Source organism: Bombus terrestris, chromosome 7, assembly GCF_910591885.1.
Source record: "Bombus terrestris chromosome 7, iyBomTerr1.2, whole genome shotgun sequence".
NCBI classification, from domain to species: domain Eukaryota; kingdom Metazoa; phylum Arthropoda; class Insecta; order Hymenoptera; family Apidae; genus Bombus; species Bombus terrestris.
Genome location: NC_063275.1, coordinates 2,120,734 through 2,137,176, shown reverse-complemented (window position 1 = coordinate 2,137,176; position 16,443 = coordinate 2,120,734). Strand labels below are relative to the sequence as shown.

Here is a 16,443-nt window from a genome sequence, read left to right as displayed (position 1 = left end):
GTACCCGCGCGTTACGAAGCTGTATCTTACGTGTACCCTTTTTGCACGACACAACATTCCGTTTTTAAATAACACGATTCTCTTACGCAAGCGACGAACACGCGTAATAAGCGTATCGAAAGTTACCAAGTCATTACGAAGTTACGATCGCTGCCTTGACTTCGATCTACGTATTTGATGATCGCAATTGCCCGTTCGTTCCGCTGATACGTGTTCGATCGCGGTTAAACGAACTGGGCAACAAGTGTTTGAAAAACGAGTTTGCTAGAATCGTTTAGAAACGACCGTTGCTGCAACGATTTATTCGCTCGTAATTCGAGCAGCATTGCAAATTTAGTCGTAGATGGCTGAAAAATTTTGTCCGACGACTCGAAAGGTTGGAGAAGGTGATCAGAGTTGCGCGAAGTGACACAATCGTTTCTTAGTTCTCGTCACGAGATTCCTTTTTGTTGCACGAGCGTTGCGTAACCAAGTGTTCCGCGTATTACCTGCAAAACATGCGTTGCGTACCGAGAGTCGAAGCGCGCGGCTAACGAGGAAACATTTTGGAACCGCGCTCCATCCGCCGTTTCCTTTTCTATTGTTCGCCTTGTCCCACCAGCCATCTACTACGCCGCGACCAATTACGTAACTCTCGAGTCCTGCTCCTCTCCTACCGGTTTAACGAAATCTCGTCTTCCTTCCTTCTCCCACTAATCGAGTAAACGTGTTTTCCTCACAGAGCGCGATTAAATCGCCATAAAATCGCAATAACAGGAAGCTGAGTTTCACGAGACGTATACACGGAAGTCGTTTCGCCCTTATCAAATCGCCGGTTCGAGCTTAACGAAGTTCTTTTGCCGAGTGGAACGACAGTTTAACGCTTTACCGACCGATAGCCGATTAATCGGCTTTTTGTCGCCGACGCTTACCGACTGGTAGCCTATTAATCGGCTTTTTGTCGCCGACAATTTTTCTCATTATTTGAGCAATAATTTGTTATTTAGTACTAAGGTACCTTGCCCGGTTGCGTTGCTTTGTAAACTCCCATAGTTTTATACCAATTTGTGAAACTTACTGTTCGCGATGAACGAAAAGAATGGTATCGAAGAGTCGAAACCGAAACAGAGCCGGAGCCACGGAGAATCTGCGCTTGAGTTGCCGGTGGGACGTGCGTATGCGTAAAGCGTTAATTTGAAAGTGAAAATTTCCACTTTTGCACAAGTGCGGGCGAGCTGATCGCGCGCAATGTCTGAAACGATCGTTATCTATGTTGGCAACTAAGCGATTGCGGATTTGTCGATACCAGCCAGTGACAAAATCCGCAGTCACTTAGTTGCCAATGCAATACTAGGTTTTTACGTCGATCGCACCTGTTGTTATCCGACGAAACGTTGACGAGGGCGCGTTAGATCGTCTACCAAACCGTCTGCAACGCTAAGAGGGCGATCGGACGTAACGGAGGCTGCAAGTTGGAAAAGGCGAAAGGGCGTGTGTGCGTCTGGCCACGGCGATGCCAAGACAGCGTATTAGAAGCGTGGCTGGTGCTTGATAGTAGCCGAATAGCCAATGTACAAATAGCATCTGCGATGCTACTATTAACAGTACCGCCACCACGAGGAATACTAGGTACTAGTACAGTGGTAGAAGAGAGGAAGAGAAGGAAGTGGGTAGAGGAGAGCCAGGGAGAGGAGGAACGATCGATATAGCGTGGGTGGATGTGCAGAGGTGCGGTAGGACAGCCGCCAGTTGTGCTGTCGGCTGCACCAACGAAGAGCCGTGCTCTCAATCGGTTGGTTCACAGTGCACCGCGTTTTCCTTTGTCCGTGGTCGGCAGTGTGCGGTGTACGGCGTGCGCCCGAATGCATCGGACCTCCTTCCATGGGGATCCCTGGTGATTGCCGTCAGGCTGATACGCGCGAGCTTCTTCCTCCACCACTTCAACGTTCGTTGGATTTTCGCACGATGACGATGCGATAGCCGTTAAAATCGCCGCGCCGGAACGTGTCACCGTTCCATCTCGATTACGTCCTTTGCTCGTCGTTGCGGAAGCGACGAAATCGCTTTAGCCGCTGTTTGCACGTTCGAAAAGGTCTGTCGGTCAAAATTCAGCCGTCACGGGTTTCCTTTGAAAATAGCTGGCGCACGGAATTCCACGGCCATGGAAAATAACGCGAACTGTTTCAGAATTATCGCGCAATACGATCGACGATCGCCTTCGCAAAACTTCGTAAGCCTCGCGTGCGTTGTGATATATCGGCTCACTTTCGTCATTCGTCGATATAGCATTTTGAAAAGCTTGTTTTGAAAAGAGTCCTGTTATCGTCGCCACGTACCACTCGCAGTCGTCTTTTCATCCTCGACGAGGAGGATAGTCGACGAGAATGATGGAAATCGACCTTTGCTATTCCTGTAGCGCGAAACTAGAATTCCGACAGACTCGTAGCAAAGGTCGGCCGCATAGTTTCGCTAGTCGTAAGCTCCAGAAGCTCTAGCGAATACGGAGCTGCGGCTCCTTGAAAATAGAAACGGACCAACACGCCGCGACCAGCGTACCGTTGCGCCGTCTTCGTGGCTACCAAAGATAGAAAATAAAGAGAAGAAAGAGTTCCCCGAGAACCATGACCTATATCGATCTATTTTGTTCGAACTTAGTATAAATAGTTAACGAACGGTACACTGGCAAATTCGTTAGATTCTCTGGTTGCTCAAGGTTGCTCAAGGGAGAAGCCGAAAGGACCGTCACGGGAAGGTCCATTCGTCCAGCCAGTTCGCTTACATCGCGTGCAGCTAAAATTGCAGCGTTCGTAAGCTTTGCAACGATGTTCGTAAGAGCAGAAAAGTCGCGTACTCGATGGAGTTGTAGATATAAGCTGGAACCGCGTAGTTGAACATGTAGCGTGTTAGTACGCAGTTTTATGAAATAGATGGTGCAAATTGGATGGAATAACGAGCCGTTGGTCTGTGATCGAGTCAGTGGGTTGCCGCGGAGGAAATCAATTGGTGCGTGGCGTCGCGTCGCGACCAACACACTGGCCTACATGTCTGTTTATTGGCGACTCGTTCATGCTCGCGTTTAACGTCCGCGTTTCTCGCCTTTCCTCCGGCTGAATTTTCCTGGCCCGACGAGAGTATACGACGCAGTCGCGGAAAAACCAACCGCAGCCTTACGCGATGGCGCAGTTGTACGCATCCCATGTACTCGAACACTCGTCGTCGCAATCACGCGCGCTCGTCCTGGTCATCTTTTTTTCTTTTTTAAATTCTAAAGTAACCGAGAATTCCGACGTCTCCACTTTCCAAGACATTAACGGTCGTGGGCGTGTTTTTTATTTTGGGAATTTCTCGGCCATTATCTCTCACACCGAGCACCATCCTACGAGTCCCCTTTCGTTGCATCTATCGAGATCGACGCGACGATCTCGGAAGATGAAACGAGAGAATGGGTCGAGTCGGAGCTCGTTAGAGGGACGCCGGTAACGAGGAACGCGAGTGAAAGCGACTCGATTTCCTTAAAACAATGTCACGCGTTAAAAGACGTAAAAGAGACTCGGCTCGATCGCAAGCATTGGCACGGCTTATCGTAATATGTTTCACCTTGGCCAATTCCGCTAATGTATATTTCATTAGCATAAATAATCGCAGCGTCGTGTAAACGCATCCACGAATATAGCAAAATAGACTGTTTTCTAATCCTGGCGCTCGTTAGCCGTACTTTTCGTTACGGTATCTACTCGTGGCTGATCGAAAATCGCCAGCCTTGTAATTTATTTCTTTCATTTTCTCACCTGTAATATACCCCAACACCAATAAATTGCAAGACCAAAGGAACGCGCATCCGTTGCGAAATAATAGACAAAGACGGTAGTGGGCCAGTGGTGGATGGCGAGCGGAAAACAGTGCGCGCAAGAACGCCACTAGCCATGACCCATATACTCACCCTCGTCGCGTCACCCTTAGCCAACCCCATCGGTGAAATCATCAGCGACCAGACAAGAGAGGATGGCGCGTGTATAGAAGCCAGCACACGTAGTCGCTCGTCCCTGATGGTAGCACACACGTAGCGCGAGGTCGTGCCGCTCGTTAATCGAGATCTTGAAAATGTCATCGCTTGAAATATGTAACGAATTCGGCCGAGCAAATTGCTCCTGGCGAGACATTCAGCCCCTTAAGGGCCGAGTAATCTCGTCGTTTGCCGAGGGTGAGCTGCATGTCTTACCTATTAGCCGCTAAAGTAAATCAATTCGACGCTCGTCGTGCACGTGGAAATTGCTGGAAGAAGTAGGTGTGGAATTTCGCGTGTCAGCACGTTTTCTTGTCATCGTGCGAGCAATATCTTCCCTCTCGTAGGCAAAACATCGTTGTATATTTAATTCGGTGCATCGAACTCGCGGCTATTTATAACGCCAAGGGGGCAAACGTATCGTCCGAGCGATTATTTCGCCCGATGGAAACCGATCAAGGGATAACGAGATGTTTTCACGAGCTTCGATCGAACGAAACTACGGAATCGCCAGAGCACCGATAACTTTGTTATCGCGGCCGTCTGTAAGAATCGCGCATCGCTGAGAATTCACTTCTCTGGAAGCCATACGTGTAGGATACACCGGTTATAAACAGAATCGGATCGATGCCGGCCGCGTCTACCTTCGTACGCCGGTTGCGCAAATAATAGCGAGTAAATAATACAAGGAAACCTATGGTCGTCGTTTGATCTGCCAGGTAGTCGCCGTTCACGCGACGTGGTTCCCCGCCGTGAAAGCTGCTGCCTCGTTCCCAGGGGAATTCGCGAGATAATTTTTCCAACGAAAAGGAATCAACCGACAAAGGCAAAGCAGCCTCTTTCGCTGCAGCCGCAACGGGATAAACCCGTTGACGAGGGCGGCGGGGGTGGACGGCGACAGACAGCACGGGAATCGGAGTAAATAGGTCGAGGACTTTGAGGAAATAGGTCAGCTTCGAGCGAGGCGGATCGATGGACAGCTTATGCGTTTCGTTACGATCGACGTGGAAACAAACTGCCGGCTTTCCATCCGCTTTATTTGCCATCCGAGTGCAAACTAACGCCGAGTTCTCACGAATCGTCTTTTCGTCCGCGAAAAAGCGTACGGTGACACGCTCTGGTTTCGAGTTCCGTTCTCGAGAGGACGAGTCATCCCCGAGTTTATTCCGAGATCGAATTCCAGCGGTTCGCGATATCGAAAACGAGCGTCCTCCTCGCGGTCTAAAAAAGCTCGAGGATGCGGTTCAGCTTGGAAAGTCACGTTGGAAAAGATCGAAGGATACTTCGTTGAACGCGGACGTGGCTTGAAATAACGGGTTGCGTCGACGTTCCGTGATAAACAGAGAAAGGGGAAGTTGAAGAGAGGGGTGGAAGCTCGATTGGTGGGAGGGGCGGGCGTGCGAGAGAGACAGTGAGCGGTAGTTGCAAACATCTCCCGCCACGAATCCGCTTAAAAATAAAGTCTTACGCCGGTGTTCGAGTTGGTCCGTGCGAAATCACAGAAGAGTTCTCTCGGTGACAGGGTCGAGGAAGCGCTTGAACCGCTAGGCAAAACGTCGACGAGTGACGAGGAGATCGAGTTCGGTTAAAAGAAGAGACAGAGAGAGAGAGAGAGAGAAAGATAGGGAAAGAGGGGGAAAAGGAAGAGCGATCGAGAGAAGAACCACAATGGACAATTCCGTGAGTCGATATCGCGATCGTTACCACGTCCAGGTGTAATAAAGTGCCTGGTTCGAGGAAGTAGCGCGGAGTAAACTCGTCGCGTATCTCCGATGTTGATATCGAACGACGTGGATTCGCGAGCGCGAGCAAAATGACGACCACCCACGGAGGCCACGTGTATTACGTGATCAAGGTGCCCAAGGAGACGGATGGCAATGAAAGGTAATCCTCTTAAAAGCAAACGAGCTGCGGACCAGCACGTTCCACCCACGCTAGTTTCCACCTTAAATTTACGCAATTGGAACGAACCGACCGGAGGAGCTCTCGCTCGTCCAACGGAACTACGCGACTATCGCGCGTAAACCGATCGAACGAAAGACGCGAGTTTTCAGGAGTTCGTTGGAGTCTACCGGCCGTGTGGACCATCGAGAGTCGAAGAGGATAATAGCGCGAGGAATATGGTCGCGCGCAAAGCAAACTGTTTCGTTTCTGCGTACATTGCGTTACGATTACGGACGTTGGCACAGATACAGTTCGTTGCTGATACCGCAACGACAGATCGAAAATAAATTCGTAATTCATTGGCTTGTGGCAGCTCTCGATTTGAAATTTTCCATTCGTCGTTCCTTTCCCAAATTCGCTTGTTTCGTATTTGCCGCGCGATTTACAGCCGCTCGGTACAAAGCAAATACGCACGGCGCGCTTTAACCCTTTGCACTGCTATGTCGAGTGTGACTCGACATCAGTTTTTATCTCAGACATTCTTTCACGTCCACGTTTTCTTGTGAAACGTGCGAAAGAAAAGCAGGATTGCATCCTGGAAATTCTTTCGAGATATATCATACACTTAAAAATTAGAAAATACAACAATAGAGTGAATAAAACTGGTATTTAATTCCTTTATTTATTCAAATTGTCTTATTTTTTGGTGCAAGTAAATTTCAAATAAAACACTTAAAGGCGTTGGCAGCTGCTGCTAAAAATTAGAAAATACAACAATAGAGTGAATAAAACTGGTATTTAATTTCTTTCTTCCTTTATTTATTCAAACTGTCTTATTTTTTAGTTCAAGTAAATTTCAAATAAAACACTTAAAGGCGTTGGCAGCTGCTGCTAAAAATTAGGAAATGAAACACTAGAGTGAATAAAACTGGTATTTAATTTCTTTCTTCCTTTATTTATTCAAACTGTCTTATTTTTTGGTTCAAGTAAATTTCAAATAAAACACTTAAAGGCGTTGGCAGCTGCTGCTAAAAATTAGAAAATACAACAATAGAATGAATAAAACTGGTATTTAATTTCTTTCTTCTTTTATTTATTCAAACTGTCTTATTTTTTGGTTCAAGTAAATTTCAAATAAAACACTTAAAGGCGTTGGCAGCTGCTGCTAAAAATTAGGAAATGAAACACTAGAGTGAATAAAACTGGTATTTAATTTCTTTCTTTATTCAAATTGTCTTATTTTTTGGTTCAAGTAAATTTCAAGTAAAACACTTAAAGACGTTAGCAGCTGCTGCTAACGAAATTGAAATAAAATTCGCAGTGCAAAGGGTTAAATAAGAAACACTCGAGCATATTTCTAGCTCTGAGTATATGGAGAAAGATTTTTCTGAAATGAAAGTCTCGACGCCAACGTCCTTGAAAGAAAAAGTTTTTCTCGTTCAACTTCAAAAGATACTCCTCTCAAAGCGGATTTACAGTAGTCGATGGTTGGTTTACCTGTCGTTGATCAACTTCTTGATAACAATATGAATAACACGATCGCTTCCTTGTTCCCTGTTGATGTGAAAGGCGGTCGGTTTGTCGCCGCGCGGATCCCCACGGCTCCTCCCATTGTTGTCGGTGCACGATGGCGGAACTGCGGACAAACGCGATGGAATGCAATCTGCGAAGATTAATCGCAGCAGGGAAAGTGAGGGAGAGTCGGCACTCGTTGTTAGTTTCGCAATATCGAACATTATTAGTCTGGTTGGCTGTGGTCCAACGGTTCCGCCGAGCCTACCAACGCTAACCATTTAACGTTACTTTTCCTGCCCATCGAATACTCTCCTTTTATTCTCGTTTTCCCCTTCCCATCGTACCATCCTTTACCATCCATTCTATCTTTTCTATCGATTACATTTCGATGCAGCGAACTCGTACAAACGAGAATCCACGATTCGCAGATTTATTTTCGTTGTTTAACGAGATACACCGATATTTGTATCTGATTTTCTTCGGAACGTCGAACGAGTAAATAGAAAATGTGGAAAGTACAACGAATTGATGAAATGAAAATCGTGAACGTTAGACGAACTGCTGGCGAGAATGATCGCGTGTACACTCGTTACACGTGCAACACCAAAGAGGGGGAGGAAGATAGGCTGCAATTAGATGGAATCCGATATCGTGGTCAATGTCACGGCTAACCAGGAGTGGCAATTATAATTAAGCCTAATTTATGGTTACGTTTCAAGCACGAAATAAGAAGGCTAACGAACAAAAATACGTGCACACCTAACTTGGTCGTTATCGGCGAGCTTGAAACGAGTATCAAACCATTGAAACTTCAAGGTAGATGTTTCTAGTGTAAAAGCGATTAGCCGCGCGAGGTCGTTCGCTATAATTTAGCGTCTAAAGGTATCGTGTACGTTCGTCTACGAACGATGGCAAAACTTTAATGGGAAAAAATGAATTTTCAGTACGGACAGTGGTTGGGATAATCCGTTCAGACCAGACGGCGATCTTTCGAGGGAAGCAGACGAGATAGTTGAATTGATAAAAGGTGGAAAACCCATCACACCGACCCCTGGACAAACCGCTCCTCCGTTGCCAGGGTGCGACGCTGTTACCAGCAATGCGCAGACCACCGTCGACCACGACTCCAGTTCCAGTCCCCTGTTGAAATCCTCGGCGAACTCGACGAATCGACACGCCAACTCGTCGCCGAAACCTGGCCAGGAAAATGGAAACGCCCATGGTACACCGATGAAAGCTGCAACCGCCAACAACCAGCAATCTGTCAACGATAAGGTAACGATATATTAGCGTTTTTAATCGAACATTTCGTGTCGTCGAACAGTCACGCAATCCGCGGACTGTTCGAGCGTTAAACGAGTGGTTTCCGTAAAAGTTGCCAGTCACCTGAAACGTTAACGGTGAATTATGCTGGAATGCCATCGGTAAACGTATTTTTTTATCGAGAAAAATCACGCACAACGACGTTCGAGTACGGAGTAACGAGATGTGATGAAACGTTGCAGGTTGTCGCATCGAGAGCAGCTACGGTCGAAGTGGCCAGAATGACGGCACAGGGACCAGGCGACGCTTCGCAGGTCGAACACGTCACCTTAAAGAAGAAGCCTAAATGTAAATGTTGTCTTCTGCAGTAATGGAAAGGAAGCAAGCTACCGCATGGATGTCTCAGCAGTCGGATGATTCAACGTCGTTGAAGGTGCATCGGGACTTGGCCGCCGATAACTTTGCGGTTCACGTTTTTCGAAATGGTCGCTGTACGAGTGCCGTGGAAAACATTGTAACTTCTTCCGTTGCATCCTACTCTAGAAACGAGTTTCACGGAGATACGGAAGAACTGAGATACGCAGGGCAAATGTGCGATCGCGTGAACGCGTCGTATTCCTATTTCCGAAACGAGATCGACGATTTTTCTACGACGAGGATACGAGTTGGTCGTGTCGATCGTCGAAAGCAATCTACTCGTAGGATCGAAGATTCGTACAGAGAATGCGAGCGATGGTTATCGATACGAACGAGAAGAGAATCCCGATACCGGTTGAAACAACGATGATACCGAGCGAATTGACATGACGCGACACTGAGGAAGATACCTGAACGAGCGTAGAAAAGCACCGAGCCTCTTGATAGCCTTTCAGAAAGACAGTGGAGTGTCTATAAAGTAACAGACTATATAAAAGAAGAGAATAAATAAAAAAAAAATTATATATATATATATATATATATATACATACACATAAAACTATATTGTAGATACAGAAATGGTAGTTGTATAGCTTATATGCTTTTATTATTGTGGTTAATTACTGTCAAAATTATCGTGATTTCGGGAATATTTTCGCGCGTTGCCGCGTGAAAATGGCGAGACGCGAGCGTGAAAGAAAAAGTCGCAGTTGCACAGAATGTTTCAAAGTTAATGAGTTTAAAGAACGCCATTACTTCGTTGGACATCGATATAATATCATAGATTATTCATAGACTCTCGTTTTTACTAAAACTCAGAACCTCTATAGGCAAAACTTTTACGAAATTTTTTAACATCGCGTAGAATGTGCGCCATTGAAAACTGTACGTACGATGATCGTTGAAAGAGACGCAACTCGATGAAAAGAGAAACGTCAAGCCGGCCGTATTTCTTTTCTCGCGATTAAGCATGAGAACGCGTAGTATTTTCTCTTATTGCGAAGAAGATATCGTCTATCGAACCGCTTTACTTTCACACACCAATCTTTTCTTCTCTATTCTGTTGCCATTCTTTTCTACACCTCGCATCAAAGAAACGCAAACCTATCGAAAGAGAAAGCTGTAATTAAGCGAGCTGGCGCTCGCCAGTCTAAACGCGTGAGTAACTATTCAGGATCGTCAAACATGAAATGTGTAAATATCGCGATATTTTTTGAAACAAAGTGTGATTGTCGGCGATCCGAAGAGTGCGAGAACGCGTTACGTTCCATTCGAGTTGGTGCGGACGAACGGATTCGACGACGACGTGGCTTGCTCTCCGCGCTCCAACTCTAATTTCTCGATTGCTGCAGCGGCACAAATTAATTAAGCGTCGAGAATGCTACGGTGACTACCGTAGACGATAGGGCGCACGAATGAACGCTTAACGATTTCTTTCTCGGGACTTGTTCGATTCGATGATCGTCTTACAAATTATTTATTTCGTTTTATGCGTTTTATTTACTTTTACTTCGATGTGTCCTTTCACCGCTACGTTCCATTCATTTTATTTAACCATATATACGTGTATGACGTGTATCTTACAAAGCGAATCTTTCCGAAAGTATAGAGATTTAAAAAGACACTCGTTTAAAATGAGTAAAAGGCACGTTTATGAAACGTATATGCTAAAAACGTTTCGATGTTCGTTGGAAGGAAAACCGTTGATCGGTTTTATGCGTATTAATAATAATGTAACAGGGAAAAAACGCCAGATCGTGGAAAACTGCTCGGTTCTCCAACCATTGCGTATACAGATACAGAAAGAACGCAAGGATCCGCCCTGTATCGAGCGGTGCTTGGTTCACGTTAATGGTTGTACGTGTGTGCGTGGCTGTGTGTCTGCACGAGTGCCTGTATTTTTTAATACACATATCCGCATATTTTTTCTAGATCGTCCGAGCAAAAGATATTTATGAAAAATATGCGATCCTATGGTGAAGGATGATGAAACAGGGAGCGAAAGAAAGAACGAGACCGACACCAGCGGAATAAGATTTCCTTTATTTTCGTTCATTGTACGCCGTTGCAATGTATGTATGGCAAAGCGTGTAATATAAAGTTGTAACAGAAGATCCTGAATAATTTACTCGCGTCCTCGCAGATTGTAATCGAAAGTGACGTACCAGCAAGGAAATCTAAACGGGAAGAGTACTAAATACTATGTGTATATCTCTAAAACAAACATACATGTATATTTACGCGTTTGCACACTTGCGTGTACACGCTCACGCACACGCACACGAAACGTGGAGAAACATTGAACAATTCTGAAGACCTTTCCGCGAATTTCGCTCCGATTCGTGTTTCTCGAGCTAATAATATCAAATCTACGTGGATATTCAAACTTTACACTGGAAATCTTTTGAATGTTAATGGTCTTGACGCGCCCAGAGCGTAGGGATTTCGCGCGATTGGACACGCAACCAACCGATTATCCGCAAAATGCAAATGTTTTCTTATCGATTCGTTCGATTCTATGCTCCGAGTCATGCTCGCCGATAAAACGTATATCCGCCTCGAAAGAACGAACACGGCATGTTAACACCATCGGAAAGATGATGAAACACTCGAAGCTTGGTTTTCTTGCGCCGATAGTTCCTCCGAGATATCTGGCACGATTAAACGCACCGATTTACGCTCGTGTCGCGTCAAAACTATTAATACTCGTTTTACATAATATATATCTACAAGAACTCTATACGAACATTAGGCTAATTTGACAAACATTTCGGTGTTAAAACTGACGGAAATTGGAGCGATCCGAGCGAAGCAACGGGCATATCCGTTACGGGACAAAAGGACGCGATCGATTGGAATCGCGTACGGCAATGTTTTGGTCTCTGAAAGCCTTAGCGCGTTTCATCGAGTACCTAAGTATATTTTGTATCGAGAGAAATCGGGTGTTCAATCATACGAGTTATACGTAATGCTGAAGAAAGTGAGGTACGAAGGGTGCTGAGTAACAAAGATTAAAGGTATTATTTTACTAAACGAAAATGTAGGTGCGTGTGCGCTCACAGAAATACATATGTACGTGACACAAACGAGCAAACGGTAATTCGTACACATTCGTGTTCAAGAATAAAAAAGATGTAAGGCGCCGTACACAAGTTTGTTCGATTAGCGTCTCGACGTACGGCATCTTTTTAATTTGTAAAAAGTACTATAAGGGTAGATTCAGAGCCTAAAGCGAACACGCGTTCGAAGTCATGTTGACAGAGGACCGATTCTTTCATTTCAACGATCGTTTGTTTACGTTAGATCACCTTTAATTTCAACTGAAATCTAAATTTAACATTGCCTGTGATATCGAAAGCAATCTTATTCTCGCGGCCATGAATCATTCCAAACATCTCAGTGAGTACTACTACGTAATAGAGGGTCAAGTTAATAGCTGTCTGTGTTGTCCATGGGTAATATCGAACACGAGGGTTTTATCGTCCTGATACGACGTGATTTCGAGACATGCGTTCATCGAAAATCCTGTCAGCCTCTTTTAAACTCTGAACCTATGCCGATAGCACTTTATAAATGTTAAAAAGAATAGCCTGGTTACAGACGAGCGGTATACTTCGAGGTGATCTCTTTGGCGAAATATTTTGAATCGATCGAGGTGAGTTGAGCGAGTCGTCGAGTTGCACGAGAAGATGCGACGTTACCAACGAGTGGAATCCACCGAAATTCTTAACGTCTGTTCCCACGCAAAATGTTGATTTTGCTGAGCTTACAGATACTGAGCGAATATTAAATGTCTTGTTAAGAAAAAAAAAAAAAGAACAAAAAGAAAACAGAGTAGAAACATCTTTAAAGATATCAAAACCCAGCAAACCTATCATTCGTTCCCTACTTCTATGTTTTTTCTTTTACTCGGGAGGAATAGAATTAAAATACGGGTGAAGGATATCGTCTCTACGAGCCCCTTCCTGTATATGGATTCTAGCCTTCGTCCGTTTACGTAAGGCGACGTTCCAGCCAAGTTCAGCGACCTAACGGCGCAACATGAAAGATCGTACAGTAGATAAAAACGCGAGATTTTATTTACGTTGTTGTACGAAATAGTCGAAAGAATTGGAATCCCGTTGGCGATCGAACGATTGCTCGAAATTGACTTTGGCCGCGTGATCGTTCTTTCGTTAGCTACGTTTCTCATTTTAATCGGACACGCGCGAGATAACGGGCGAGAGGTTAGCTACGAAGAATTTCAAAGATGAAAGAACACTCGGAAAAGTCAAATGTAAATCACGGGAGATAAATCCGTCGTATCGTAGAAAGTACATGCGCGTGGGTATCTGTTCTCATACGATAACGTACGCGGAATTACACGATAGCGCGTGGATGCGCGCGCGTATATCTTATTTACACACGACAAAGTCCTTTCTCTCTCGTACATTCAGAGAAAAAGCAGCTGTTGGATTATGAAATCGTTACGTGGTACGAACGATTGGTGCAGAGTCGCGCATTAGAGCGGAAGGTCCCATCGGGACGCTCTTCGAGGTACATAAGATGCGCCAAGTTGAGTCTAGAAAAACTCCGGGTACTTTCAAACAAGGTTCTCGATTGAAACCTGGCCGTTCGCCAGCGATCGACTACGAAAGGGCAATGACCCTCCCTCGATATCGTTCGATTTGTCGTTCATCCGAGTTCGAAGAACGAAACCGAGATGGCGATCCACGTGTTTAGTAACGTAGATTATGAGCAGGATAGGAGAGAGAAGATTCAGGGCAAACCTGACGATCTTTGAACTTAATACTGCTTCGATCGAGGATTGGAATCGAGATCGGTCGCGAAAAGAACGGAATGATGATCACGTCGTGTCGACTGTTGACTACTGGGCACACGGAATGCGATGGGTTCGGTACGAAAGGACCAATGAATAAAAGGATAAAATGTCAGCGCGACTCTGTTGCTACCTACAAAAGAGCAAACGCATCCTATTAGCGGTTCAGAGATCGTATTGTTTGCCCGTGTGCCCTTAAAAGAGCGAAATCTCATCCATCGTAACGACGTTGGCCTTTGAATCGCGTGGCAAACGGATGACGATAAATCCAGCCGTCTCCGCGTCCCCACACGATCGAGAGAAAATAAGCGCAAACCAATACGCTAGTCTCACGCGCGAGCGCATATGTCTTATGCGAGCAATTCATCAAGAACGTGCAACAATCCGTGTATCCTAAGAGATGTACAATGCAAAGCGTCCCTTCCGTGGGATTCCTCTATCACCTCGAAACTATGCATTATCGTCATTCGATAACAAATCTCTCGTAGAAAAATTGTAAAACTTCATCCACCCTGTCGAACAGGCGCTTACGTTTCGAAATACTGTTAGAGGCTCGATTAATTTTCCAAGTAACTTGTATCTCTTTGTAAACACCGTTTCTTCTCATCCTTTGATACCGCTTCGTCCTTGTATTTACTTATCTATTTATTATATTAAACTAATCGTTGCTAAGTGATGAGAATGTTGACACTTGGTTGTTTGCAAACCATATCGCAATCATAAAAGAAATTGGACAAAATCTCGAAATCACGCTCCACGTTTCTAAGACAGCGTACTTTTGGATGAAGTGAATTTAAAGAATTAAAAGATCTTTAAAAAGGATCTAATCTATAGAAGAACAGTTCGTAATTAAAAGGTGAGGAGTTTGATGAGGAATGATTGAAAAGGAAGGAGATTTAGATTTCTGTGAGATATGATAGAAGTTATAGAGAAGAGAAAAATATGAGAACCAAACTGAGTCTGGTTGAAAGGACGAACGAGCGAACGAGATTCGTGATCCCTGTGGTTCCCTGCGACAATCGATAGTCTCAGAGGGGGAAAAAAGCATCGTCCTTGCATAGAGCTAGTGGCGGCTATATAAAAGCGGACAGAGCGAAGATGCACAGACGTTAGTGACTTCTGAAATCCAGCAATATCATCGCGAGTGCCTCGGGGGATGCCATTTAAAGTGCCACCAGTGTGATTAATCTATGGTGATGATGACCACCCGAAAAATTGTGCCTCAATCGCTGGTATGTTTTCAATTCGACTCAATTCAATATAACCATGGTAAAAGTAATCTGAAATTTGAGATCCTAACCCCTTGCGTATCTGAGATTCCCGCGCAACAAATATTTACGTGCGTCGCGGATAATACACCGGCTATTTATGATTTTCATTTTTCCTTTCGAAGCGAATAAACGGAATTCGATAAAAGAGATTACATTTAAATCGATTAAGATGGAAAGTATTAAATAGAGAGTGTCTTTTTATACGGTTGCACATATAATACGTAATACGTATTAAGAGAGATAACAGATCGTAAAATCGAGAGTCGTACTTTTACTATACGTTCCCATCGGTCAAGAGGTCATCACGAATCGTTCGACACGAAAGTCGAATTCACCTCGGGTAAGCGTCCATTTGTTAAATATCGAAGAGAAAAACGGCTAATTCCCGTAAACCGTACACAATACAATCACATCTGAAAAGAACTGAAAATGTCACTGCGATTTGTGTAACGTGTATAAAGAGTTTCGCTGATCTCATGATTCCAATCATTTCCAAAACCGTCCTCGTTAGTCGAATTTTACATCATTCCTCTCTGATCCCAGATTCTCTGGCTAATGATTCTCGGTACGTGGCGTTGCACCGGTGAAAAGTTATCTCCCGATCAGAAGGCGCCTTTGTTTGCTCGTGGTTCTGGCGGACTGGCTTTAAATACGCCGTTCGAGGATAATAAAGCTAGGAATCGTCCGAATTTGAACGTAAATGCGCCAGTGGATGACGTACAAAAAGAAGAAACGGAAATGCTGAAATTGGTGGACGGTGAGCTAGTGCGAACTGTAAAAGGGAGCTTCTCTTACCAAAGCCCGGAAGGCCTTCCCATCTCTGTTAAGTGAGGGGCAACTTCTCAATTTTTCTTTGGTAGCGGATTTTTGTTGTTTCGTTTCGATATTTATCCTTACTTTCGTACGCGTTTGAAGGTATGAAGCTGACGAAAACGGGAATAGAGCCAGCTTCAAGTTTGGTACCGGCGACGCTAGTAGTGGCAGTTTGTCCTCGGCTGGTCGTACTTCTGGATTAGGAGGCCAAAATGGACGTGGCGGTGGTCAGGAACCGAACGGATCTAAAGGCTATCCACCATCGAAAGACGTCGGCAGAAGTTACCTACCGCCACAATAGAGAAACATCACAACTTTTTTCGATCAAACGTTACCAACAAATCTTCGATGCTCCAATATTATCTCAGTAAAAAATTTTCTCATTACCCTGTAATATAATTTATAGAAATTTGTATTATTAATATTATATTACATATTAATATTAATATTATATAATATATTATAATTATATACATTAT

The 16,443-nt window shown here is 44.6% G+C and overlaps 2 protein-coding genes across 2 annotated transcripts in view; both read left to right on the top strand.

Annotated features, from left to right (window-relative positions):
• The window catches only part of LOC105665893, a 42,790-nt gene extending 29,899 nt beyond the window's left edge, over positions 1-12,891 (top strand). Inside the window, exons 6-7 of the mRNA XM_048407354.1 lie at positions 8,326-8,656; positions 8,887-12,891. Of these exons, the coding sequence (XP_048263311.1) occupies positions 8,326-8,656; positions 8,887-9,015 (460 nt within the window). The 3' untranslated portion in view covers positions 9,016-12,891. The remainder of the gene's footprint in view (positions 1-8,325; positions 8,657-8,886) is intronic.
• A 2,188-nt stretch (positions 12,892-15,079) lies between these two features.
• LOC100644017 lies at positions 15,080-16,265 on the top strand. The gene is made up of 3 exons (XM_003396190.4): positions 15,080-15,112; positions 15,695-15,978; positions 16,067-16,265. Exons 1-3 carry the CDS (start codon positions 15,080-15,082, stop codon positions 16,263-16,265), a joined length of 516 nt encoding a protein of 171 aa, XP_003396238.2.
• Positions 16,266-16,443: the final 178 nt, after the last annotated feature.

What these genes read in the sequence shown, in the direction of transcription:
- LOC100644017 (XM_003396190.4), top strand. Translation starts at nt 15,080, where the DNA reads ATGACCACCCGAAAAATTGTGCCTCAATCGCTG. An exon ending in AAATTGTGCCTCAATCGCTG is followed by an intron (nt 15,113 to 15,694) that starts GTATGTTTTCAA and finishes CTCTGATCCCAG; the next exon opens with ATTCTCTGGCTAATGATTCT. An exon ending in GGCCTTCCCATCTCTGTTAA is followed by an intron (nt 15,979 to 16,066) that starts GTGAGGGGCAAC and finishes ACGCGTTTGAAG; the next exon opens with GTATGAAGCTGACGAAAACG.